Source organism: Cuculus canorus, chromosome 1, assembly GCF_017976375.1.
Source record: "Cuculus canorus isolate bCucCan1 chromosome 1, bCucCan1.pri, whole genome shotgun sequence".
NCBI lineage: Eukaryota > Metazoa > Chordata > Aves > Cuculiformes > Cuculidae > Cuculus > Cuculus canorus.
In genome coordinates, this window is record NC_071401.1 from 192174871 (window position 1) to 192202478 (window position 27608).

The window sequence follows — 27608 nt, forward strand, 5'->3', positions numbered from 1 at the left end:
CACTTTCCCAGTGGAAAGGCATCAATGCTGAGAGCTGTGCTGCTGCTGCTGCCCGAGGCTGCCCTCTGCACCCCCGCAGCACATCACTGCACCCCTGCAGCACTGCTGAGCACAGCCCGGGGGGAGTGACACAGGGATGCTCCACTGCCAGGGGCGCAGAGCAACCTTCTCCAGGTCCATGGTGAGCTGGTGAATGCACCTGCCTGGAAATCTGCTTAGCAGGACTCAGCCGCTGCTCCTCTGCTTCTCACTGGAGTTGTACCTTTGGCAGCTCAGCAGATCAAAACCTGCATTTTCTTCATGCCAGGTCTCTTCCCATAACTGTGATGTCCAAGTTTGAGCATGCCCTGACTAACCAAGCCTAAATCCTTAGGGTTTGCGTGAAGGTGAGGAGAATTTTTGCTCCTTACACAGAGAATTTAACTCCAAATATGATCTAGCTGTGAGAGGAACACACAGGATTGACTGGGAACAGGCCATGAGCTAACCACTTGCCACGTCTCACCATGCATTCATCCCCCAGATTACTGTTCCAGTTGATGAGCCTTTACAAAAATCTCTTATTTCAAAGAGAAGAAAATTGGGCCTTTAACATAAGCCTACTGTTTTCACAAAGATTTTAAGTCTAACAAGAAAATATATGATTTCTCTTATCAGACTAAGACGTAATACATTCATTTACAATATCCTGCAAAAAGAAAACTTAACAGAATTGGCTGTGAAGTATATAAAAAAAAAAGATGCCACAAGACTGTAACTTAAAAGGATGGGCAGTTAATTTAAAAGCCGGTGTGGTGGTTCCATCTGCAAACTGACCATTCTGGAGATTGCATTGCCTTACTTACATCACACTTATTAAGCCATTCTTACATTTCTTGCAAAGATAATGAATATAATTTGAGTCTGTTTAACAAAGAGCTTTTGGGGGTGGGAAAAAAATCTAAGTTGACATTTTACATTCTTGACGTGGAGTTAGACTTTCTAATGCATAAAATGAACCACTTGGATCCCAACAACTTCTGCGAATATGTTTATATTAGTGGAGGTGCAAGACAGGCAGAGCTAGTGCTGCGAACCCGGCAGCCTCACTGCAAGGTGCTGGGAGCTTGCCACGAAGGAGCCCACTAGCAGCCAGAATGCACCACACGTGCTACCAGAGTGCACCTCCTGGCAAGGCCATGTGGAAAGAACCTAATCCACTGCAAGGTCAGTCAATGCAGAAGAGGTGGATGTAATCAGGAGGTTAACATCAAACATGCTGCTGATCTAAATTAAAGTACTAATACAGACACAATCACAGTCTAATGCAAATGGTGCCTATATTGCAATGTTCTGTGCATCTCCTTCACTTGCCTGAGTCAAACAGTGGTAACCCAGAGTCATCTGTAACACTGTTAATTATCACCACAGCCAGCAAGAGACTGCTGCTAAGGCCACACCTTAACATCTCCAAATGCATCTGGCAGGAGCACACCTTGTCTGGGATGTGGGAAGCTGTTCCTTCCAAAAAACTCTTGCTAGCATTACGCATTAGAGATGTGTTAGTAGAAGGTAAGAAAATGGGAATCATGACCCCTGTGACATTTGTTGGCAAAGAGAGCTTTCACTGAAGTTAGACTTACATTACCCAGCTTGTGAAAACAACCGGTATTTTTGGAGCATGGCAAATCAGACCCACAAATGCCATACACCAAAATCAGTGGAAGTTAGAGGCTTATGGCTCCCGTGGATTTGAGCTCTAGTTTCCTACCTCTTGGAGAGTGACAGGACATTTCGTGCCAATTTCTGACATATTAAAAACCCCTAAATTTCAGAAAATTCAATGCCTTCGTGGTTTGAGCTTACCAGCATCCCAAGCTGTGACACTATGGCCTCAAAAGTTATTTGACTGTCCGAATAACCTTTCCTATATGTGCATAGATCATTGTCTGTTATAGAGGCACATGCTTCCATTAACAATGAGCACTTTCCACGGACAAGGCATAAATCCATGTTTATATATATCCAGCTCGTGCTTGAGCCTGTGTCACAACAGACCCAAGCAATAGGGCGTGAGGAAACCGTGCTCAGCCTGTCACTCTTAATTTCTGTGAAAAAAATACGTTAATGACATTTGGTACTCACAGCACAGTGCCAGTGCTTTTCCTCTTAATCCGGAAGTGTGAGGAGTCATCAGCAAACTCCACATCGTAGTTGGCCTCATCAGCAGTAACCCCTGGGGAGCTGATCTTGAGTGGGACTTCAAACCGCTCCCTGTTGGGGTCGTAGAGCTAAAGCAAGACAAAGGAAGATTAAGGTTAGCTTGTTTGTTAGCATGCATTGCTTTGGTTAAATGACTCTGCACATATATACTCACCCTGAACCGGAGTCTGTCTTTTGTCTGGAACTCCACTTCCAAGACGACAGGGGAAATGTCATCTCCAAAGAGGGACAAGGCCTGGCGCTTGTTCAGTGTTACCCTGTGGCAGAAACACACGCTGGTGCTCACTGCTGCCGCTGGCTGCCTGTGACCACCCTGGTAGAGGCCGAGGGGAAAAACTCGGCTGTTCTACGTCAGCTTATTAAAAACAAATCATTGACTCATTGAGAGAAATAATCTCTGAGATTACTTTAGGCAGTCCTTGGCATCAGTGGATAAAATAGATGCCAATGAAGACAGGAGAACTCAGGGTCTCCTGGGACACAGCTCCCACGGTGGGAGGGATCACTCCGTTCCAGTATCTGATTTCATCACCAGCACCATGGTGTGAGTGCAGGACCCCAAACCTACATGGTTTATACAGAGGGAAATATGTCCATTATCCTCGTTGCAAGCCGAGCACATGGCAGCAAAGCAGCTTGGGGAAGGTGTCCAGTGAGCTGCCCCTGGGCGGCCACAGTGGTCGCTGTGCAATGCCAGACTGCAGCACTGAAGGAGCCGTGCACGCTTACCTCCAGCCTTTAGCTGTCCTCTCTGTGTTCCCACCCAGGGAGTAGCCGTAGGGATTGTCCTCGGGGAAGAAGCACCAGGGAGCATTGGCCCTGTCCGTAGCACACCAGATGCAGCCCCGTGCCTCGCAAGCCTCCTGGGAAGCGCCTGGCTGGGGGTGGCAGTCAACGCGCTTCTGCACCGCCACAGCCCCAGGACACTGCCCATCCTGGCCTGAGCCAACGCACCCATCTAGGGCTGGACAGAGGGACAAAGCCGTCAGAGCAGCAAGAACCATTTAAAACAAACAAACAAAAACAGTAACACAAACTTCAAGTTTTTATGTTGTTGTTCTGTTTTTTCCCCCATTTGGGGGTTAATACACGATTCTTTTGACTAAGATGACAGCAGAGCAGGTGCCTGCTCGAAACCAAAACAAGAGCGACTGGTTTCTTTTACAAACCGAAACAGCGGGATGGTATTCATAGGATCATAGAACATTTTGGGTTGGAAGGGATCTTAAGGACAATCTAGTTCCAGTGCCCCTGCCATGAGCAGGGACACCTCCCAGCAGATCAGGCTGCTTAAAGCTTCATCAAATGTCATTTTCTTGAACACCTCCAGGGATGGGGCATCCATGCCTTCTCTGGACAACCTGTTCCCGTGCCTCACCACCCTCACTGTAAAAAATTTCTTCCTAATGTCTTACCTAAACGTACCCTTCTTCAGCTTAAAACTGTTACCCACAACACAGCTTCCTTGAGGTACTCATGGAAAGATTAATATCAGGCCAATGAAACTGCTGCTGAGGCATGAAGGCATCACTGCAGACTAGCTGAACCAGAGGTGTACTTCAATAACGACAAGGGCTGTTACAGCTATTAAAGCACTACATTTTCTGTAGATTTATTCTCTTGTGTTATACACAGAGGTTATTTATATATACAAGCATACATACACAAATATGTTAAATTAGCATGTGCCTGCATGTTACATATATATATATATATATATGAAAATGCTGATTACGTGTGTTCGTGTTAGTCTTCATTTCTATACTCTATGACTACTACACCTAAGTAGTATTAGTATTTTGTTTTAAAACAGGCATGATTTTGGCTAAAGGGAAATTGCTGGCAGTAAAAGAAAAGGCATAAATTAGTCAGAATCATCCTGACAAAAACCTCTTGGTAACAGAGCAAGGCTACTGTTACTAAGCAGGGGAACCCCGGGACGGCTCCCTGCCATGCCAACAAAATGCTCTGTTATCCAATATTTTTAAAGAAAGCACGCACACTGCAGGCAGCATATTTATTTTGAAGTTATCTTATATAATTTTAGTCATTACAGCAATATTCAAAGATTAAATCTACTTGAAAGATAATTGTTCTCCATAAAATGACTGGGTTTTTGTTGGATTTTGGTTGGGTTTTTTTGTTTTTGTTTTTATCATGCGGACTGTTGTGTGCTTGGAAGCTTCAAATGTGGTTGCTGATGCAGTCTGGCCTTCTCCATATAAAGAATTTTACAAGCAGCTGTGCACAAGCAATAATTATGTACTGAGAAAATTTACAGAACAAGACTGTAGATTCACTAGAAGATGCCATCATGCTGAATGCCAGAGTGGATTTCCAAGTAGGACACTGGAATGCAGAAAAGCAGGAGCTGAAGAAATAAATGTTAAAAATGGAGGACCTGAATGCTACCAACATTTACCTTTTGAGCAAACTCTCATCCACATCTTAGACGGAGGAGCATCTGACACTCAGGTCTGACACTCCCAGGATGTGTAGCTGAGTTTGCTCATTGCTGCCACAACCTCTCATCTCACCTCCTAGAGGCAGGAGTTAATAATTGGTGAAGTCCTGTTAACCCTTGCCAGCTGCCAGATGGGCAGACTCAGCTTCCACCTTTGTTTTCTGGGTGGGCAGTCATGTCCCACAGGCTAAATGCTTTCTGTCCAGCATTCACCCCTCATGATCTGCCACATAGGAACACCCTAAATACTGATCCCTTTTCCATCCAAAGCATAACAGGAATATGAACATCCCTCTGCAATCCCTAAACTATTTATTCTTGGAGCAGAAATTGGGAAGGATTCATGAATGGTCTTAATGAAACAAAGACAACTTTGGGCAGGATGGGTGATGCCTTACCTTTCTGTACTCTGTCCCCGATGGAGAGATGAAGCTTAAGTTTTCCAGAAAATTTTGAAAATGAGCTCTTGGAGGCATGAACAGCCACCAAGACAGCGACCTCAGTCATCCCTCGTTCCTTGATTTACTTCTATTACAGTACAAACAGTACTGTAGTACCAACAGCAAGAGGAAAGATGCAATTTTTCTTCTCTACTTTTTATGAACATTTTAATTCTAAAATCTCCACATCATTTTCACTACATTTATGGTGCATGTCTTAAACATAAATAGAAGATGAAATGTAAATAAGCAGTTGGATATAGCCACAGCTATGGCTACTTGCTGCTTTTCCATGATAATGTCCACAGGAGCAGAAGCTAAAGCATGGAAGGCTGAAAGATACATGAAAAATTATCCCCACTGATTTAAAAAAAAAAAATTACTTCACTTCTGTGAAATTAGATTAGAAAACACAGCAAGAAGGCATAAGCAAGGAATTGAAGTATTATCACATGCCTTTTAATTTAATAGCATTAGTCTTTATATTTTGGGTTCATCCACACATTTTGAAGTATTTGTTGCAGAGGCTCCCTCTTCCTTTATTTAGCAGCTTGAGATGTATCGTCCCTTTATTATGCCCTGGATTGAATAAGCCTCTGGTATACAGAGGTTATACCACAGTATAACCACTGGTTATATATAACCAGAGCAAACGACCAGCAAAGCCCAGGATAGGTGCCAGCAGCTGAATGGTCCCATTGACTCCAGCGTGCCTGTGCTGACACCTATGAGCTGACTGGGATATATTTCCATGCGAGCTAGCCCTGTTCTCTTCCCACAGAGTCACCTCAAGGGGAGTTAAAGCCATGCCTGCTCTCTTTTTCCATGTAAAAAGGTTTCTTCCCCTAGTAACTCTTCTGTTACCACATTACACAGTTTTTGAAGCCTATGACAAAATAAAAGTGCCATACATTTACCTGTTAGCACAGCAGCCAAGAAGCACAGGGTCTTGATCCTCTCCATGATCAAAAGCAGACTTCTCCAGGCAGTGTGCAGCCTTTTATCCAAGGCAGGGACACGATAAGCACTTGTTCTGATACTTAATAAGAAACATCGCAAATATTTTCTCAGCATTCGTATCTTACATTAGATTAATTATAACACCTGACCTTGCCTGTATTTGAGAATATATCTAAGCAGATAAGGCCAATGTAGTCGGTAATTTCCCCACAAACCTTTTTCAACTTCTGAATTCCAACTTTGAGAGAAAACATGATTTTCCCGTAACTCCTTAGAAAATAAATTTTTCAGAGACCACCATCAATTTTTGTAAACAAACATCTTCAAGCAGCCCAAGTCCAGTGCTTTCCTTTTGCTGATTTCATAGTAACTTTTCTTACATATGCAGTTTAACAGTACAAATAGAAAGTTTGGAGAAAAACAGTTGAAGAATTCTCCATTAAAACAAGACACTGACAATGTGACCTTCACAAAATGACAATTTTCTTCTAATTTCTTGATGGCAAGAGTTTTCAGAGTACAGCTGTGCTTCATGGTAAGATCTGGTTTAAGTGGAATGCCTTCCTGCAAGAAAAAAACCCCACTTCTATACATACATTATCTAAGTTATATTGGTACCTATCAGGAGACAACTTTGTAAAACAAAATATCTGTGCTGTCAAGCATCACGAGAGAAAAACATCTGCAATTCAGAGTGCCACTGCAACAGCCTTCACCACGTGGATTGTTAGAGCAGAGCAGTGTGACAGCAGGCAGTCGCTTCCTAGGTTCGCAAAGGCTTTTGTCTTGCAGTTGCAAAACAGTATTTATATGAATCCTACAGACACTCACACATGCACACACTAAAAACCCACAGCTACCCACTGTACCCAGCTGGCAGCCATGAGTGTTCAGCTCCAAACCCAGGGGTCACCAGGCTCTTGGCATGACCCAAGTAGCGTGGCACAGCCCAAGTAGCACACAGAACCTCTCAGGTCTTGCACGTAAATCCACTTTCCACTGGGAGTCCTGCTCAAAGTTGTCATATGGTCCCAAATCTTTTGTGTGTACACCCCTTGAGCAGTCAAAAAGCATAATCAATAAACACTAATTAGTATTGCTGCTGTTTATTTTAACTAACCTGTACATTGTTTCTTAACAATATGTATCACTACTTGTTTCTGTCAAAACTTGGAATAAATCGGGAACCTCAAATCACAAGCAGTATGCGTTGTCATCTCCTTTCAAGCTGAGCTGAGAAGGAAGTAATTCCTCTAAGATCATTAAGAGGCATCAGAACTTTTCTTTGTTTGACAGACCATATGTAATAAGGTAAGAGCTGTCATCTCTTAGGAATGGGAGCCATCTGCTTCATTTTAAGTACTGTACTGTACTCAGTATGGGGGAACCCCACTGGGGTTCCTAAGTACCATCAAAACACAAATAATGGCCAATGAGGACACAGACAGGAGACAACAGAACAACCTATGGGCTATATTACTCAGCAAGCTGTTCTACCGCATTGTATAAAACTGTGCACTTTGCATTCAGGAGCTTTGCAAGGAACAGGTTTTTTTATAGGAAAGTATGATGAAAAAGGCAAAGAGAAGTAGTTCACATTCACATCTTTATTTAAGTGTTACCTACATAAACTATACTTTACAAACTGATAGTTTCTGGGGGGAAAAAAAAAAAAGAAAAAACAACAACAAAAAAACCTCAGTATCCAAACACTGTATCTGAATCTACAGAAATTTCTTAAATTTGCAGAATTTACAAATTAATATTCAGAGCAGTTGGATAAATTATACATCCTCCCTCAATATCCACACTCTAAGAGCTTTAAAAGTCATACAGGCACAAGATAAGATTTTCTTTGTACAACCATCTATTTACACAGCTTTTCCAACACACGTGGTTCAGTTCTCAAAGAAACTGCCAAGGTTTGCAAAACAGTGTATTTAAAATACATTTAGCAGCATATAAAATTAGATAAAAAGGAAAGATATTTTGCTTTAAAAAAGAAAATGTGAGACGATAGAAACAAATCCATAAGAAAAATAGATTAAGATATATTTTCATCGCGACATTAAGACCACCTAGTCATTACAGAATATAGGCAAAACACTAATAAAACATACCAGCTCATGAGCATTTGAGTTCTAGTCCTGAGCACAGAGTATACAGAGCTGCACAACTTTGGTCAACAAGGATTATATGCTAACACAAATCATATGGCATTCCTGTTAGCAGGATAGAGCCCTGTCAGACAGATGTGTTATTAACAGCTTCTTCCCATCTTTTACTCACTTCACTTTCCTAATAACAGTGTAAGCGACTTTTAGAATCTTGCAAGAATGCCTGTCATGATCAAAGGCTTATTACTGGGCCATCATCATTCCTCTCCTACCCTAAAATGCAAACAGCTGATCATACTTGGTGAGTGAAATACAGCAGAGCACTTGTTATATATTCGAGGTTATAATTTTGAGATGGTCATTAGAGAAGACTGATTTCCAGTTAATTTAAACTGCACGTGTTACATACGCACACAAATTCAGCCATAATATATAGACATATACATGTGACCACTGAGACACAAGCATGTTACCAAGAGGTTATTTTTTTTTCTTAAATACAGTACATATTTTAAGGACAGCAGGTCTAGTACAAGAGTTCACTCTTATTTGTCAGTTCATTGCAGTCATCAGTGTTTACCTAATAAGCATGCGGCAAACTGCATAGAGTGCACGTCAAATTTATGAAACAGATTCATTTATTCCCCATCATTTCAATACTGGCAAGATCTTCACTTCCATCTCCTGTATCTGAGATCTGTCCATCTATTATATTTCGAGCTTTCCAGATCCTCACAGTCCGGTCACTGCAAAAAAAAAAAACAACCAAAGCATTAGAGGTAGGTGATTAAATTCGGGGTGGGAGTAGGGAGGGGGAAGAGACACTGGGCAGTGGGTTAAAGGGGTGAGGAAGCTTTCTTAAAAGCTTGGGTGTCTTATTCAGAAAGTCATTGCTGGCAAAATAAGATTTCCTTAATTGATATGCAAGGGACTTTCCACCTCCAGGAGACTGTTATCCAAGATGTACAATGTTTAACACTCCCTAACCTTTACCACACCACTGGCTACCACCGTTGAACATCTAGGCAAGTATAAAGATTATGCATCTAAGGAAAGTTAAATCCTGCTCTATTATTACTTAAATTTTAAACTACAGCTAGTGGTAATACGCTTGAGTAGACTGACATCAGAGAAGAGCTTCCATCACGTAACTGTTTGCAACTTGACAGAGCACAGGCAAACAGCCAGCGTACCACAGAATTAGAGACTCAATAGGACAGGACTACTTCCTGCCATCAAAAAACGTGAGAAGTTAAAACAGGTTATATTAAAAACAGGACCTGAAACATTCTCCATTTGTACAAGAGGTGCAAGTCTATAACAAGAAAAGGTAAAAAGACCAAAGAACCACAATAGGATACAAAGTCCTAACTCTCCCCTCCTCAAGAAAATAAACAACCATATAAACCAATCCCTTTGCCAGGTGCTGGTGTTCAGAAGCCCAGAAGAGGCTTATTATTCTGTAGTTTTGGCAACAATCACTATTTACAGAATTTTAAAGTATATGTGCGTACAGTATCACATGCAATGCACTACAAAACTCCATTATCATAATTAAGAAGTAAAATAATTAGCCTTGTTAAATAGCAACTAATCCTGTGCAAGGGAAGTAGAAGTTATGATTTTCTCATAAACATTGAGTTATGAGACTAGCAAACATTGACTCATGTATTCCTTATAACTCGCTCAAAAGAGGCCAGGAGGCAGCAGTCAGGACGGACTTTATTACAGTACAGAGGGTTTTTTACTTCAGCCTTCACTTCTCTTCAATTCAGGAAGACCTGCTTTCAATTCAGAAGACCAGTAGCTTCCATGATTGGCACCAGAAGGTAACACAACAGCTTTCCCAGCTTCTATGCTCAGACTATGCCACTAAGTGGACTCTGCTGCTGTCTCCTACACTTCCTTCAGAATAAGAATTTTACTGTGGAAGCAAATATTCAAATCAAGGTGTTTAAAGGACAGTAGGGCAGTTGCAAAGCTTCTCCTATCCGCCAGCACTTAAAATCAAAAAAAAATAACAAAAAAGCTCCACAAAACAAACCATGGCTGTTAGAAAAACTCCTCAATTCAGGAATCAGTTCGAGCAGTAAATAGCCCATTGTAGAGGCAAGCTGCTAAAGTTCTCAACTACTGCCAAATTCTTCCTGCCATCCTGTACTTAGCAGTCTCCAAATTTTTTGATCATGCGCCCCTACCACTAAGATATTTTTGACCACAGACTGCAATGCGTATTTATTCACTTATAAGTTGTAAATGTACTACGGAGGTTCTAAAATTTTCTTACCATGCCCCAATGGATCTGCTGTGCACAGACCCCACTTTGATGATCACTGATCACTAGCATTTAAGGTCATGGACCAGGTCTTCCCATGCTTGCTATGAAGTGACTTAGACAACTGAAGATCTCCTAAACACATTTGCATTAATAGAATTCTAGCTGGAGCTATGCAAAAGAAAGATTTATGGAAAAGAAAGACTCACTCTGCTGCTGTGAAAATCTGGCTGGAGTTGGTGCAGATTGCATTTATAGGGCTGTCATGTCCCTTCATCTCTCCAATAGGTGCAAATGTATCCACATTCCAGAGCCTGAGGGTGCCTCCTCTGCAGCCGCTGAGCAGAACTGGAGCACCAGGTACCAGGCCAAGAGCACAAACCCAGTCTTTATGAGCATTAGGCACTTGCTGAAAAAGAGAAGTCATGCAAGTCTCACAGTGCTACAAAAACTTCTAGAGGAACAAGCGCAGCAATGGAAAAATCCCAACTTCTAATCCCTGTCCTGCAGCAGATTTGCTACATGATGCTGGGGATATTCTACCCTGTGGTTTGTTCTCCTTTAGAGCAAGGAAGGTGCTATCTTCCATGAGGCTACTTCCATACCACAAGTTTCTCTTTGTGAAATACTACTGTAAAATGAGAAGAAAATCCAATATACATAACTGACTCAATGTAGAACAGAAAGTAATGTAGGATAATGCAAAATCTTCATATGTTCAACTGTATATTCAAATGCACATTTGAACATATGGTCTCTGTATATGTTTAAAGTCTCTGTAAAATAGCTATAATACTCAGAAAAAGAAAAAACGAAATACTGCTCCAAAAATACACCAAGGAGACAGAAACAGTTTTTATGTTCCCCTTCCTTTCTTCTTATCCCATTACACGTTACAAATCGATTTTGTGATATAGCACTTCACAAAAATACATTAATTCTTTATTGAGGAAGGACACTAGCATTTTACTGCTAATTCTGAAAGTAAAAGGCCGCACAGACTGGCTGAGAACATCGATATAGTAGCAACACTGAGGAAACAGTAACTGATAACTTATAGATAATAGTTATAAATATATAAATAAGTATAAATAATATTTTTCTGTCTTTTAAAACGACCTAGGGTGGCTCTACTCCAGTTCAGTTTTGTGGGAACTGCTTTGCTTTCTTTTATTATGGAGTACATTCAGCTTTCTAGGATCATCTTGGCATTTTATCTATAATATACACTGCTGTCACAACACTGGGGGTCTGGCGCTACAGCACTTCATGAAACTGGGAGGGGGAGTGGTTCTTATAAATCTCAATTTTGTCACAGCATTGTTCTGTGGCTTGGAATGTACAGCACCAAGTGAAGTAAACAATCCCCAAATTCTTTTGAATAGCATGTTTGTTAAGTGGTTTTTATCAGTTTTAGAGGATCAGACTTTAATGCACATATGCCAAAGCAGGATCTTTACTGAAATATTAGCATTTGTGTTTTAAAGCAGCTCAGCTCTATTTGAGGTTTGTTTATTTTTTTCCTTCATCTAGAACAGTGAAGTGCACACACCAAAATAAAGCTGCAACAACAGAAATGGACTGGGTATGAGTGGGAGAGAAATTCATAGAGGAATAGTTTAAGGATTGTAATCAAAAATCAAAATACTCAGAGCAGCTGTGCAATCTGTGATCTTGGAGACCTTGAAAATTCAGCTGGGCAAGGCCTTGAGCAACTACAAAGTTAACGTTGCTTGGACCAGTGGGCCAACACTGCATTGTGTGACCTTCAAGTGGGCCCTTTCACTGTGAATTACCCATGATTTGCAAACATTACAGTACTGTTCATTCCCTAACAAACAGAATAAAAACCGATACTGTTTTGTTAAATGCTTTAGTCTCACCTCCTTGAAAAACCACACAACATTTTACAGAAAAAGAAAAGAAAGCAGGAAGCGTGAGATCATTTATATTAAGTTTAACTCTCAAAGTGAACAAAGAGGGGAAAATAAAGTACAGATACTATGAAAATGCACATACACCAGAAAGAAAATAAGAAAATGAATACAACCAATCCACCATTACTATTTCACTATTTCACTCCCGTCCCTGTATTCTTTCTGATGTTAAATTAATAGCAGCAGCAAAAAAGCACGTTGCATAATATTTTAATGAGCATAAAATGCAATAAAGACAACGCTTCTTACAACTTTATTAAAGCCATCCTGAAAACAGAAAATCTTTCCTGTTCCTGCAGACCTCCTGTTTTTGCTAGCAAGCTGCTCAGTACATTTCCCTGGACAGACAGATATAACAGCACACGTCCTGATATAATTAAGTGAACATTTTCTGTAAGAAGGCAAATTTCTAAATCCTTATTTTAACTGTGAAGTATTATTAGTATTCTGAAGAGAATTTTGAAAGAAGGTCAAAAAAGTTTGTACGTTTATGGAATATTCAGTATGCCCATATAGAAATTTTCTTCTTAAGGTGACCAGTCTCTCATGTCCCAAAACTTTCATATGTTTAATATGTTCTAACAGCAAACAGATTTAAGGTGTGTGTTGCACACAATACATAACATATTGTATAAAAGATGGATGGAGATCTAAGGAGAAAGCTTTTTTAGAAAAAAGCCTGAGTGGAGCAAGGAAGGTTGTAAACCTTCTACACAAGAAAATATGCTGTAGCGTGATCTAAGGCATTTTTTGTCATTAATGAGTTCTCTGTCCAAAATTTACCTCCTTGTCAATGGTGAGGATGATATCCAACAGTTCCAGTCACAGAGGAGGCAGGTACTGCCTTCATTTCAAAGCGAAAAAAGTCAAACCCCACATACTCAGAGCTAAAACAGAGAGCTAACCACTTCAGAATTTCTTGATGCTATATACACTGAAAAGAACTGCATTCATAGTGTAAAGATCAAGTACAGTATCAATTTCTTTCTTAGTCAGATACTGATGCTTTTAAAAGAGGAAGCACAGAGCACTAAGCTAGCAGTCATTATATGAGCCTGAACATTTACGCAGCATGACTGCCACATTAGCTGCATGATTTTTTCCATTACCTGAAGAAGGTCTTTTTGAGCCAAATCCCATTTCTTAATTCCATTATCTCTGGATCCACTAAAAAGGTTGTCTCCCATAATAGCAAGTGCTTCAATGCCATCATAATGGGGAGGTTCAAAATTGTGTGTAGGACTTACACTTCCAAGAGCCCCTTCAGTCACATCAAACATCTAAAATAAATAAACAAACAAACAAACGATCAAATACATTAAGCGAAATTAACTGCCATCTAACCAGCTTGGAAGACATGCAGCAACTAACTTGCATCACGATATATATTTGACAGGATTTGTCTACCAAAACCACTCCTTCCTCCTCCTCTACATCTTGCCTGAAACAGGAAAGCTTCACTGACTTCAGGGAGGACTGCCTTGGTAAGACATACTACTACTTGGTTATGAAATACACAGTATCTTCATAAGGAATAGCTTATCTATACACCAAGGTATAGCTTATCTATACATGGGCTGGAGAAACAAAAGTCATAAGTGAGAATGAGAAACAACTCATACTGGGTGAATTATGCCACCAGCTGCAGGAAGAGGCATTAATATATTCTTGTGAACAAAGTGTTTTGGCAAGGGTTACATACTATTAAACGCAGATGCTTTTCATGAACTAGACACACTTCTCTCCATGTCTGTGCTCCAAGGATGGGCTCTTGAAACAGATTCTTTAAATGAGCCATTTTAACAATTAAAGGCATAGTCAACCTCATCAGCTCTTTGTACCAAGAGAAGCAGCGTAAGCAACTCTGTTTCGTTTTGCATTGTAGTGAGTCAGAACTTACCAAGTTAAACAGAGCTGAGGAGGAACAGATGAGCCATAACTTTTTAAGCCACTACCTGTTTCACAAACAAATGTCAGACTTCATTCCCTATTATTTGCTCTCCATAGACCTTTTAAAATCAATAAGTTTGGCAGTAATAAAAGGGGACAGCTTGGTAGTGTAAAAGAATACCACCAGTGAGTTACAGGTATTTTCAAAGTCACCATGTTCAATTAATATGCCTCAGTTCCAATTATAACAAGAGAGCTCAACAATACACAGGCCCTGAGACACAGGTGACTCAGTAGACAAGACAGTTTCCTGTGGTAGGCAAAAGCAGTATCTGTGACCAGATCTACTACCCTCACTGAGCCTACTCATATGGAGCACTGAGAATTCCCAAACTGGAACACTGACCATGTGCATACGGATGATCTGTACTAGCCAAAACAGCTTGAGAATTATGGATGCATTTACCTTGCAGAACACTCACTACTTTGCAGCACATACGCATGGCTAAAACATCCCTGGATATTCTAGTAGTGTAAGTCAAAAAGCAGCCTCATAAGGATTTGTGTAGCCAGCCCACAGCAAGGAAGCACACAGGAACAGCAGGTAAACTTCTCTGTTGACATTTCTTTTCCTAAAGCCCTTCCACTACCTTGCTTGTCATATGAGTTGCTAGCATAACAAACTTGCATTACGTGATGACACTCTGTTGTTGCCACTGAGGTTCTACCCTCATTACTGTGCCAGGATGGTAGCCCTTAACTAAACAAACATTCTGAACTGTGCAGAGAAACGGTTATTAGAAAGTCTTTCTCTTTTGCCCTACTGCCTAAGAATTCTCTAGCCTCTAGCCAAAGGGATAGCCGATAGAATTCAAATCCATAGTCCAAACTGTCAAGCTACGTACTCAACTTCCATGCAATCTTCTGAGGCCACCCCAATGCACAGCCAAGCACCCAGGAACTGCAAGATAATGTCAAAAAGAGAAAGCCCAGCTCAGTGAGCAAGCTCACTTGGGTTCTCGCTCCCACTCCACTACCAGATTCGTTTTGGACACTTTTTCTTGCATATGAAAAGTATAAAGACCAGAAAGAGAGGTATCTCCTCCAACGGGTTAAGAGTATCTTGCTCATTCTTTCTCTTGCCTCATGGATCACAAGTTCTTTATGCTATCAGGGTCAGCTTTATGGGGAAGATGATATAAAGTTCCTATAGTCTGGTGGTTTAGGCATACTCTGGAGAAACAGGTCCTTGTGGGTTCAAATACCCCCTGGCTGAAGTGGGCCCAAATTAAAAATACCATCACCAAACCACCAGATACCTAGATACCTTCCTGGAAAAAACAGCCTCCCCATCCTTGAGTGAATTAATCACATGCCCAGAAGCAAGAAAGTATCATAAAACCAATGACTATGTCTTGAACACAACTCAGAGCAATCTGCCTGCTAATGAATACATCAAACAGACTGGGCACCTTGGCTGAGATGTACTGATCTCCCTCCCTACCTACTCTAGAACTTAGGTAACACTTAAGAAAGACCCTGTGCTAGACCTCAGACTCTTTTGCAGGGAGCACACAGAGTGTCTCTGCTGAGACAATTAGGTCTGTAGTTAAGAGCAACTGTTATGAATACTTCTCCACATCTCATATACCTGACATCCACCTCACTGAGGATTAAAAGTTTAACTACAGACACCAATCCAAATAAAAACAGCATTGAAGTAGTAAGTTTATTAAGACTGCACATTATTCATAATCTAGAATTGATGAAAGAATTTCCATCTTGGCTACCACGTTTCAGATATGGAGATATAAGTCACTTCTGCTGAAGCCTGCATCCCGTGCTGATGTGAAGAGTTAAAACAAGTAAGCAAATACTAATGGTTTACCTTTATATAATGATCCTTTGAACCAGTGACAATAAGATCTTGTCCATTGGAAATTCGATCTACAGTAAGGCACATAACAGGACCCTGGTGACCAGTTAGCTTTCCCGTAGACTGAAATCTTCAAGATAAGAAATGATGTTTTATAATTTTTTTAATATATCCATTACAATCTATAGCACAGCTTCTGCTAGAATGGATCTTATAATTTTATCCATATCTCAACTATTCATCCTGTGGTTACATATACTCTATTGCTTATATCCATGCATAAATGTTAAATCTACGTTGAGATAGAACAAACAAAAGTTTCTATTCATGTAAAGTAAGAATTAAAAATTTTAAAGTAAAGACAAATCAGAGTCCTCAAAGTATTCTCTGTATTTTGAATACACTCTTCATGTGTAGGTTCTGTTTGGAAAAGCACTATTATACTGTCCCTATAGTAGTCCCATATTATATTACATCAGTTGGCTTTCATCATCTCAACTATCATTAGTCAGGATTCATGCATCTGTCACCTTATGTAAGCCTATTTTTAGTGACTATCTTAAACAAAACCTTCTGCTTTTTCTTTCCTGTGTTTGTCCTTTCAATACTTAAAGAGGGCTTATAAGAAAGATAGGAACAGACTTTTAAGTAGGGCCTGTAGCAACAGGATAAAACAAAATGTTTTAGATTAAAAGAGAGTAGATTCAGGCTAGATTTAAGGCAGAACTTTATATAATGAGGGTGGTGAGACACTGGAAGAGGTGAGGTTGCCCAAAGAGGCAGATGCCTCAGTCCTGGAAACATTCAAGGTCAGACCAGAGTGGGCTCTGAACAACCTGGTTGTTGAAGATGTGCCTGCTCACTGCAAGGGGGTTGGACTAGATGACCTTTAAGAGTCCCTTCCAACCCAAACCGTTCTATGATTTTTTCAACCATTTTTACTGAAACGATTCACCATAATCTTAACACATCAGGAGATCAGGGCACCTCCATTTTCTCTACCACCACAGCATGGATTAGTTGATCCATATCTTGACCACATTTTGCCCAGGTTATGGACACCACCATAAACAAGAAACCCTTCATTGACTTTGCTTCATATGCACACGTAATCACATAAAGAACATTCTGTCCCTGCCGGTGTTCAGTACCTTTTCAGGTCCCACATCCTCACTGAGTTTCCAGCAGCTGCATAGAGAAATGTGCCAGTTGGGTTTAGTGCTATCTGATTGATCTGGTTTTCTCCAGCTGGGATAGCCACTGTTCTGTTAGTACTTCCTGAACACACATCACCAGGCATTGCCTGACCTGAAGACCTGGGTACAGAGAGGAAGGAGGGAACAAAAATTTAAAAAAAAATGGAATACTGAATATTTGATAAAACACTATAGGCATGAACACAAATTGTTTTGTTTCTATATATTACCAATGCCCTACAGTAACTTAGCCTGACTATGTAAAGAAAGCCTCCATCTTCAAACAGTGTACTTAAATTACACTGTGCAGCACTACTGAATTAAAACTAACAATTTTTTAATCTAAAAAGTAAGATTAATTTATATTCTTGGCATTCAAGGCTTAGCATACTTACGTCAACGTTCGAATGCACTTAGCAGAATCTCTGATGTCCCACACCTTGATATAGGAGGTTGAGACTGTGAAGACCAGGCTAGTGTAGTTGCAATATTTTACAGAAACAACATTATTTGGATGACCCCCCAGAGACATAATCTCTTGTCCAGTTACCAGATTCCAGACTTTACAGGTACGGTCTAAATAAAGACAAGCAAAAAGTGAAAAAAAATATTTAAACTAACAAAAACACCAAAGAAAAAACACACATGTTTTTCCATAACAATTTTTTGGAACCCTGTGCATTCACTTGTACTCATACGTAACCCTCCATTTTGGTAGGCACTTTTAAAGGCCTGTTTAATTAATCTGCTTTTGTAGAGTACACGTGGGCATCATCTACCATTCATCAAAACTAAGCAACATACATCATTAAATGTTCTGTTGAAGACTTGCATATTAGGTCCCATAGTATTTTAAAAGGATAAAATCCCATGTCAGCTGCAAGCTGATACATAGACAATTTCGAAGCTGAAAAGTTTGGATGATGACAGATCAAGAGAACTACTCAATTTTTAAGTCAAGAATTCATCATCAAGAACACAGTTCAGGTGGGACTTTGAGCCTCAGCATGACAGAGGACTGACTGCCCCAACAAAATTACAAAGGCCAGAAGTGAGCCAAACTATTCTGAATATGAGCCAGCAGTGTGCGCAGGTGGCCAAGAAGGCCAACGGCATCTTGGCTTGTATCAGAAACGGTGTGACCAGCAGGTCCAGGGAGGTTATTCTGTTATTCTCCCTCTGTACTCGTCATTGGTGAGACCGCACCTTGAGTACTGTGTTCAGTTCTGGGCCCCTCACCACAAGAAGGATGTTGAGGGTCTGGACCGTGTCCAGAGAAGAGCAATGAAGCTGGTGAAGGGGCTGGAGAACAAGTCTTATGAGGAGTGTCTGAGAGAGCTGGGGTTGTTTAGCCTGGAGAATAGGAAGCTGAGGGGAGACCTTATTACTTTCCATAACTACCTGAAAGGAGGTTGTGGAGAGGAGGGAGCTGGCCTCTTCTCCCAAGTGACAGGGGACAGAACAAGGGGGAATGACCTGAAGCTCCAACAGGGGAGGTTCAGGCTGGATATCAGAAAAAAATTTTTCACTGAAAGAGTCATCGGGCACTGGAACAGGCTGCCCAGGGAGGTGGTCAATTCACCTTCCCTGGAAGTGTTTAAGAAACGGGTGGATGAAGTGCTTAGGGGCACGGTTTAGGGAGTATTAGGAATGGTTGGACTCGATGATCCAGTGTGTCCTTTCCAACCTGGTGATTCTATGATTCTATGATTCTATTCAGTATTTTCATAGCCCCTGAAAATTCCAGTGTAATTGCTTTAGTCAGTTTTCATTCAGTAGCAATGGTATTTAAATAGTGCAGCCTTTTATGCACTAAAGGCCTGGTTGCCTAAAATTTTAAGGCTTTTGCAACACAAATGGAGTCCACGTAGCAAACTCCTTGTTGTTTTGTGCATGTATCACTCCATGTATAAGTACATTTTTTACTGCAATAAGAACTGGGAGGATGAAGAGAAAGCTTTATGTGTAGGCAGTGTTTATAAGAGCATGAAGAAGTCAAGTGTACCAAGAACCTGTCAGCCGCTTTGAAAATCCCAGCTACCAAGACCAGAGCCCAATATCCACAATACACATAAAAGCTTATTGGCATTCTCTGAGAACCTCTTTCTGAGAACTCTGAGAACCTCATAAGGTTCAACAAGGCCAAGTGTAAGGTCCTGCACCTGGGTCGCGGCAATCCCTGTTTTCAGTACACGATGGGGGACGATGTGCTTGAGAGCAGTCCTGCAGAGAAGGACTTGGGGGTGCTGGTCAATGAGAAGCTCGACATGAGTCAGCAATGTGCACTCGCAGCCCAGAAGGCCAACCGTATCCTGGGCTGCATCAAAAGAAGCGTGGCCAGCAGGGCGAGGGAGGGGATTCTGCCCCTCTATTCCTCTCTTGTGAGACCTCATCTGGAATGCTGTAACCATTTCTGGAATCCTCAAGGTAAGAAGAATATGGAGCTGTTGGAAGGGGTCCAGAGGAGGGCTACAAAGATGATTGGAGGGCTGGAGCACCTTCCCTATGAGGACAGGCTAAGAGAGTTGGGCTTGCTCAGCCTGGAGAAGAGAAGGCTCACAGGAGATCTTATAGCGACCTTCCAGTACCTGAAGGGGGTCTACAGGAAAGCTGGAGAGGGGCTGTTCATAAAGGCTTGTGGGGATAGGACCAGGGGGAACAGCTATAAACTGAAGAGGGGCAGATTTAGGCTGGACATTAGGAAGAACTTCTTCACTATGAGGGTGGTGAGGCACTGGAACGGGTTGCCCAGGAAGTTTGTGGATGCCCCATCCCTGGAGGTGTTCAAGGCCAGGTTGGATGGGGCCTTGGGCAGCCTGATCTAGTGGGATGTCCCTGCCCATGGCAGGGGGGTTGGAACTAGATGATCTTTAAGGTCCCTTCCAAACTAAACTAAACTAAAACTAAACTATGAGCCAGCAGCACGTGCTCACAGCCTAGGCGGCCAACTGTGTCCTGGGCTGCATCAAAAGAAGCATGGCCACCAAGCAGAGGGAGGTGATTCTGCCCCTCTGCTCTCATGAGACTCCACCTGGAGTATGGTATCCAGTTCTGGAATCCCCAACATATAAAGGATATGGAACTGTTGAAACAGGTCCAGAGGAGGGCCATGAAGATGATCAGAGGGCAGGAGCACCTCCCATACGGGGACAGGCTGAGAGAGTTGGGGTTGTTCAGTCTGGAGAGGAGAGGGCTGCAGGGAGACCTTGTGGCAGCCTTCCAGTATGTGAAGGGGGACCTACAGGAGGGTTGGGGAGGGACTTTTTGCAAGGGTTTGTAGTGATATGATGAGGGGGAATGACTTTAGATTGGAAGGGGAAAGACTTAGCTTAGATAGTAGGAGAAAATCCTTCATGACAAGGCTCTGGCGCAGGTTGCCCAGGGAAGTTGTGGATGCCCCATCCCTGGAGGGGTTCAGGGCCAGGTTGGTTGGGGCCTTGGGCGACCTGGTGTAGTGGAAGGTGTCCCTGCCCATGGCAGGGGAGTTGGAATTGGATGATCTTTGAGGCCCCTTCCAACCCAAACCATTCTATGATTCTATGATTCCTGAATTTGCACTGTCTGCTAGTGTTGGGGCTATCAGTGAGCTGAGGCTTTCTGCTTCAGCAATCATTTCCAAAAGATTTAATTTTAATTAAACTGCTGTCTAAACTCTTGCACTCTTGAGTACAAGTATACTTCATAAAGTTTTCTCTCTCCAAAAATTTATACAGGAAAAATTCTTCCATAAAATGGGAAGATAGCACATGACAAGAAAGAGCAAATATTTACAACACCTGCAAGCATCCCATGTTAAAAACAAACACTTTAGAACACAAATCTAGTTGCAAAATATAAAAATGAGTTTAAAAGGCTTTTTTTTTTTCTCCACATAGGTACTAAATCTGAAATCTCAATACAAAATAACCAAGCAACATTAACAAAAGCTAAAAATACATCCTGTTCTACATTTGCATTCACTTGTACAAACACCAAAACCCTGGTTTAAAACATATTAGACCAAAAGTTTGCCAATTCACCGTAAGAATGTATTTTGGTATTTTTTTTTTTACAGCCAGGTAGTAGAATAGCCATAGAAACTGTACCTTTCTTCCAAAACACTATTTTCACCAGCTTGAAGAGTTCATGGAGTGGCTGTACTACCCAGCAGGGACTTTGGTGACTCCTAGATCTAGCCCCCCCTACAACACCTCTACAGCTCTTACACCCACAAGTGACAGGAAGAGGTGTCCAGGGAAAGCAGAAAACGGCCCTAGCTCTCCTCGAAGAATAAACTGCAGCAGGAAAAAAATCTGCTCAAACTCTGTAGGCAGCACAACCAAAGTTATACTAATTTGCACACTACACGTAAGCTGAGGCTGTTACTCTGCACTGCATACATCATGCGTGCACGTTATCATGATTGGTTCCATCAACTCAACAAATGTTAATGTTATTCTTCAGTTACTTTTCTCCACTACAAATAAACAGCCAAACAGCCATTTAAGTTAAAAACTTGTAGATAGTTACTGTAAATCCTTCTGCAGCTTATGTTGCAAAATGCATCCTCACAATTTTCCAGTGTGTCTATAGAAATAAGCACAAACTGAGAATTTTGCAATACCCCAAGCTGTCAAAGCACCCTCTGTAGACAGCATAGATGCGTGAAGTTTGCCTGACCTTTAGATCCAGTGAAAAGAAGATCATCAGTTGCATCAACACAAAGCACAGCCTTGGTGTGTCCTTCAGCTGTATAGATACACTGAAGAGGGGATGATTTGATGCATTTTGAAGCAGGAAATGGGTTAATTATCCCCCTAAAGAAAAAAGGGAACATGAGTTGGACATAGACACAAATCGAATGAATTTACTTAAACACAGGAGGAAAATAATCTAATTTTCTTACACAGGTACAACAGCTGAATGCCATTCATAAACTATGTAAGGATTTTTAACTATTTAGCTTCAACAATTGTCAACACTGGACTATCAGTTTAAGGAAATCACATACAAAACCAAACAAATGAAAAAGACAAGATGCTGAGTACTGGGTATATGGCAAAGCATACGCAGTGCTGAAAGAATCAGGATGCTTAAAACTGCCAGATTCATAGGACCAACCTCAAGACTGCAAACTATATAAAGGCATCTTAGTCTAAGTATCACACCTGAAAAACAGAGCAAGTGTAGTGTATGTACACCACCAATTCCAAACTCAGCAAGCTTTTCACATCAACTGCCTCCTACAGGCAGGCTTGGAGAACTGCTGCTAACTTGTGTGCCCCAAGGAAGGTTCCTACTGCACCCTGTACCCAACATCACGCTTGTACTCAAATGGCTAAAGGGAGTATGGTTGGAGTACAGAGGAACCTTCCTTGGCATTTATAGCTAGCTCTGTGGCAATGTCAAAAGAAACTCAGCCTGAAAAGAAAATATGACAGTTCATCACTAAACAAAAACTACTAGCAGTCTAAAATCCCATGCATACAAATGCATACACACGTGGACCTTATGGATTTCTGTGAAGTGCAGAAAAGCCTCAAGGTAATGCCCACAAACATGCAACACCATGCCATGACCTGACCAGTTCGCAGTTAAGACTGTCACGCTCTTCTGGGGATTACACACATAACTGAGAAAAAGGAACTAAGTCATAGCCCTATCTCACAAAAAAGACTGTCCGATGCTTTATGGAAATGTAAAAAATCCATAATATAGCCCAGAAAATTGCTTCAAGAAGAAAAAAGTCCTTCCTGATACTATCTAACAATGCAACAACTAGCTGATTTATCTACTACAGTCTTAGAAATTACTATTTTGTATGTTTGTACTGCTCAGAACATCATCTTTCATTACTCTCCAACAATCCTTTTATAGATTTTACTAATTAATATTGCCTTAAATTGTTTGACATTAACTTCCTCATTTTGGAAAGGCATTCACCTTTCAATCTGCATTTTCTTTTCACAAATACAGGAACAATTTATTTCATTGTTAATTTAGGTCTCTGTGCTTTAGTTTTCTAATACCGCACAAAATTAATATGGTTTTCTCTACAGTATTCCCCAGTGGATCAGCCTGCCCCTAAATTAGTTATTCCTACTGCTGTTCTGACCCACTCCTTCCCTTGACAAGCTATGTAAAATAATGTCTTGGAGCTATTTATCTACCTGTGTTCAGTGCTCTGAAATCTACAGACAAAAAAATGCTACAACTACTATAATGCTCAGGTAAAGTCAGTATCACATTGTTATCAGCCTTTTGACTGCCATTCTCTTGATAAATGAGTTTTTCCCTGAGTACCAAAATCCTAAGCCACAGCTTAGGAACTCAAGTAGGGATATTTCTTTCATCTTTAAGCCACTGTGTGTTTCATCAGACAAACTAGTAATTTTTATTCACACTGAGATTTAATTATTAGTGACCAAAGTATACAACTGAACATGAAAAATCAAAAGAGAGAAGCATGTAGAAATCTAAGTAAACTTCTGCTCGTTTATGCTTTAAGGAAAACAAAGAGAGAAAGAATACATTTAAGGACAGGCATATACCATACTTAATTTAAAAAGAAAAAATTGACATGCTGAGCAACAACAAAGAACACCCTAGAAAAGGAGAGGAGGAGACATGCTTGACCAAAGTTTCAGATTTTTAAACTTCTGGCAAAAGCAAGAGATACAGTGCACAAGTATCGGGAAAATTCATGCAGCAAGAATTGAAATTTCCTAAGAACTGGAATAATTTCAGTGAGAGATGCCAAGAAAACAGAAAAGAGAGAGTACCTGTGTACCTCCGACAGAGAGGAATCACTTTCATCAGACCTACAATCAACAGTGGTGGAATTGCGAGGAGAAAGAATATAGGTATCAGCAAAGTAAAGCCTCCATATGAGAAGAACAAACAACAGCATGGCCAATTCAGAGAAGCAATGCAAATCCACATACAGTATGCAGCATTGCTCAGGATATACCTTAAACCTGCGATAACAGCAGGGAAGCTTGGAATAATAATCTTAAAATAGCATTCTCAACAGTAAGTTACACTGATAGACTGTCTCAGCCCAAGAAGCTGAGTAACACCACCTGAGTCACTTCTTACTTCCCCAACATTTTCTTACAGAAGTAAAGGCAACAAAGTAAAAGCAGAAGGTGGATGCATGATTTACCCTCTGTAACATAGCACTTGTTGAAAAAGGAAAAGGGAAAAAAATTTCTGAACATCAATGCCTGTTAAGTGTAGAAGCAGCATGTAAAATGTTAATCATAATAATATAAATATTAAATGTATTGACAGCCCACTGAAATAAGAACAGCAATTTGCAAACAATCCGAAGTTTGAAATCCTTCACCTCTCATTTTCAAAAAACATTCACAGATAAAAAACAAGAAAACACACAAGAAAAAAACTCTCCCCCAGACAGGAACATTCGCAGTTTTACATATTTTCATTTCCAACTCGAAGCAGACAGATTCAGTGGTTTCAATTTGACTTCAAACTCAGTCCAGAGAAAACGAAAAGGGTTAGATGGGAGTAAGATAAAGGCAACAGAGCTAAGATAAAGATGTTACAAGTACAGTTAAACTACAGAAAGCCTTGCAAGCTACTGCTCAGTATGTGGTGAACTCTGTAGACCCCTGAAAAAGCCCAAAGTTGTATAAAAAAATCAAAGCGTAAACAGATAAGAATGATTCCTTGTCTTGCTACAGTCAGAACTAAAGTATTAAGTGTTAGTTGCAGTTCATAAAAGCTGTATGGCAGTAGTATCAGTACTGAAACCTGCAATAAAGATGCTGCTCAAGTGAAGTCTGCTGCAATTTGCAGTAAGGCTCCTAATAGATGCCTAACATGCAAGGAAACTGAGCTCCACTTCTTCTAAACAAGCTATAAATATCATCTACTCCTCCAGATCACCTCCTAAAGTCAGTCTGTTCAATAATTTGAATAATCTCTAAACAACCGTGTTGTAGTCATTCCAACATCCTATCCAGCACTGAGAGAAACGCTGGAGTATACGAATAACTGTCAAAAGCCCTATTTCCTAAATTGCCAGCTAAATCCCATTTTCAAGTGTAAGCATGCACACAAATACACATACGTCTAAGAATTCTACTGTGCTTTTCTATTATGGGTTTAAACTACAAATACTAGACATAGCCTAAAAAAACAGGAAACAAGGTTCAGCAGGAAATTGCTTTTCTTGAATTTTTACCATGGTTCCATGGAAGTTTAAGGTGTTTTCTTTGAGAAGTACACAAAAACACAAGAAATATCTCCCTGTGTCTTGCAGGAGAAGAGCAAAATATCTAATAGATACTACACTGATAACTTAACACACTTTGCAATTCTCTGGTTGGGGGCTGAGGCTTCCCTCTGTGACTTACTTATCCTGCTGAACTGATGTGTTTCCCTGAGAAACTGTAAGACGACTAAAAACATTCATTTCATTACGGGGCCGGCTTGGTGGGGAAGTAGGAGGTGACAGACTAGCCTCTGGGGCTCCAGAATCTGAGCTACAAGAAAAAAAGAACATCTTCTTTAACAGGTTATGAATGGTTAGAGAAGTCAAATGCAACATGCCTCAAATGTTAGATGCTCTTTTCTTAAGCGAATAAATAAAATGATAATACTAGCTACAGATATTTCCCAGAGGGGGCAATAAACGTAAGACTACAAACTGCTGCAGAGTGCAAGGTGGTAGGTACAATGTTCAAAGTTTACATGCTAACATTGAAAGCTCCAGGCAAAAACACACATACATAAAACGAAGACAGTCTTATAAAACTGCAGTTTGGAAATTGATGATTTCCATTTAAAAAAAATCATTTGCAAATGCACCAAGGGACATTTTCTCAGGGCTCTGAGCTATTTTATACAGAAAAACACCCTGGAAAAAAGCTCACACACAGAAGTTCGGCAGTGATTAATTTTGATTACTCCAACAATATAAACTGTCCTAGAATTAAAGAAATAGAAAAATACAGATTTATTTTTTCAAGAAAATATACTCAATGCTTAAATTATGTCAGAAAAAATATATTTAAAGGAATCTTACAGTTTTTGTTCTTTTGCCTTTGTCTTTTCCATTGTTTTCTCATAGGCTTTTCGCTTTGTTAAAGGTGAAGGTTCAGTTATCTTCTTCTCTGACAGAGATGGCTGTCTAGAACTAAAGCAAAAGGAATCATTACCTTACTTTAAGGGTCTTTACAAACCTGGTTTTCTTACATTAGCTGTCCTTTTCCCACTCAGATTTCAAATTTCAGGATGTGCTTAAGGTACTATTGTCTCTTGAATCTACAGACTCTAAATTTGTTCTCACATTTTAATATAAAAATACACCAAGTTCATTACTTTCATAGTTCATCAATATATTAAGAGTCAGACACTGAATACGCAAAGAAGATCTACTAATTCAATAATAAAAGAGACTGACTAAAAGAAATACAGAGGAGTATGAATCTCAAATTTAGACTGCGGAGAAGACGGAAGGTCTGACTAAGATTTAAAATTTCAGATTCCACAATTTTCATCTTCATGTCTGCAAGTGGTCTATTGCAGAACACAGAAATCACGATGACTTACATAGGAATTAAGCTTTGTGTTAACATGTTCATGTTTCAATGTCAAATTCAATATTAGGAAGTGAGAAAAAGTATTTCCCACTGACAGTCGGACTATTCTATCATTGCTTCTCTTTGTCCCTACTTCCTTCTTCCCTGCTTTGCCTTGCTGTATTGTCTCTCTAGTTCTTAATCGGAAAGAATTCCAATTCACAGTCACTCTGGTCTTTCTCTCAATCTTTTACTCCCCACTAAAAACAGCAAAAAGATCAACTGCTGACACCCAAATGTCATAATTTCACCACAGCCCAATAAAAAAAAAACCCAAAGGGAATATGGGTGGTCTCCACTCTTCTGAACTCCCGCTTCTCACTAGCTGGCCAATCAGAAAGCAACTGTTGTTTTTGTTTAGCCCTTTGTATGTGCCTTTAGAAGTTGTTTATAAGAACATAAGAACTAGAAACAGTCACTACAATAGAAAAAGCAGATTCTGAATGCACTTTCGTGTCACACAATATTATTAAGTAGATAAAGTTCAGTTGGCAGGCCACCTGCCCGACAGAGCTACTAGCATCTGGTCTCAGAGCTTTACAGGCTCTCAATCTACATAGATGCAAATTCTCTACATGAGAAAAGCTGTACCAGTATCCCTTGAGAGGAAATCTGTGCTACATAAAATGCACCTGGGGCCTGGCATGCAGGATAATATGATTGT

General features: G+C 40.5%; 2 protein-coding genes across 8 annotated transcripts in view; both read right to left on the bottom strand.

The window, feature by feature from the left end:
- LOC104056080 (sucrase-isomaltase, intestinal) overlaps positions 1 to 6172 on the bottom strand; it is a 59535-nt gene extending 53363 nt beyond the window's left edge. The window contains exons 1-4 of the mRNA XM_054056476.1: positions 6024 to 6172; positions 2932 to 3166; positions 2357 to 2459; positions 2125 to 2270 (exon numbers count right to left, since the gene is read on the bottom strand). Of these exons, the coding sequence (XP_053912451.1) occupies positions 2125 to 2270; positions 2357 to 2459; positions 2932 to 3166; positions 6024 to 6069 (530 nt within the window). The 5' untranslated portion in view covers positions 6070 to 6172. The remainder of the gene's footprint in view (positions 1 to 2124; positions 2271 to 2356; positions 2460 to 2931; positions 3167 to 6023) is intronic.
- Positions 6173 to 8390: 2218 nt separating this feature from the next.
- Positions 8391 to 27608, bottom strand: part of KIF21A (kinesin family member 21A) — an 88573-nt gene continuing 69355 nt past the window's right edge. For 4 of the 7 annotated variants that reach the window (XM_054066404.1, XM_054066394.1, XM_054066383.1 and 1 more), the window contains 9 exons: positions 26389 to 26499; positions 25718 to 25846; positions 22017 to 22153; positions 17753 to 17933; positions 17313 to 17477; positions 16174 to 16291; positions 13505 to 13675; positions 10668 to 10867; positions 8391 to 8929 (listed from right to left, as the gene is read on the bottom strand). In XM_054066404.1, the coding sequence (XP_053922379.1) occupies positions 8818 to 8929; positions 10668 to 10867; positions 13505 to 13675; positions 16174 to 16291; positions 17313 to 17477; positions 17753 to 17933; positions 22017 to 22153; positions 25718 to 25846; positions 26389 to 26499 (1324 nt within the window). In that variant the 3' untranslated portion in view covers positions 8391 to 8817. Of the gene's footprint in view, positions 8930 to 10667; positions 10868 to 13504; positions 13676 to 16173; positions 16292 to 17312; positions 17478 to 17752; positions 17934 to 22016; positions 22154 to 24118; positions 24158 to 25717; positions 25847 to 26388; positions 26500 to 27608 lie in introns of all 7 variants that reach the window. The other 3 variants (XM_054066427.1, XM_054066413.1, XM_054066420.1) reach the window with 3 other exon arrangements.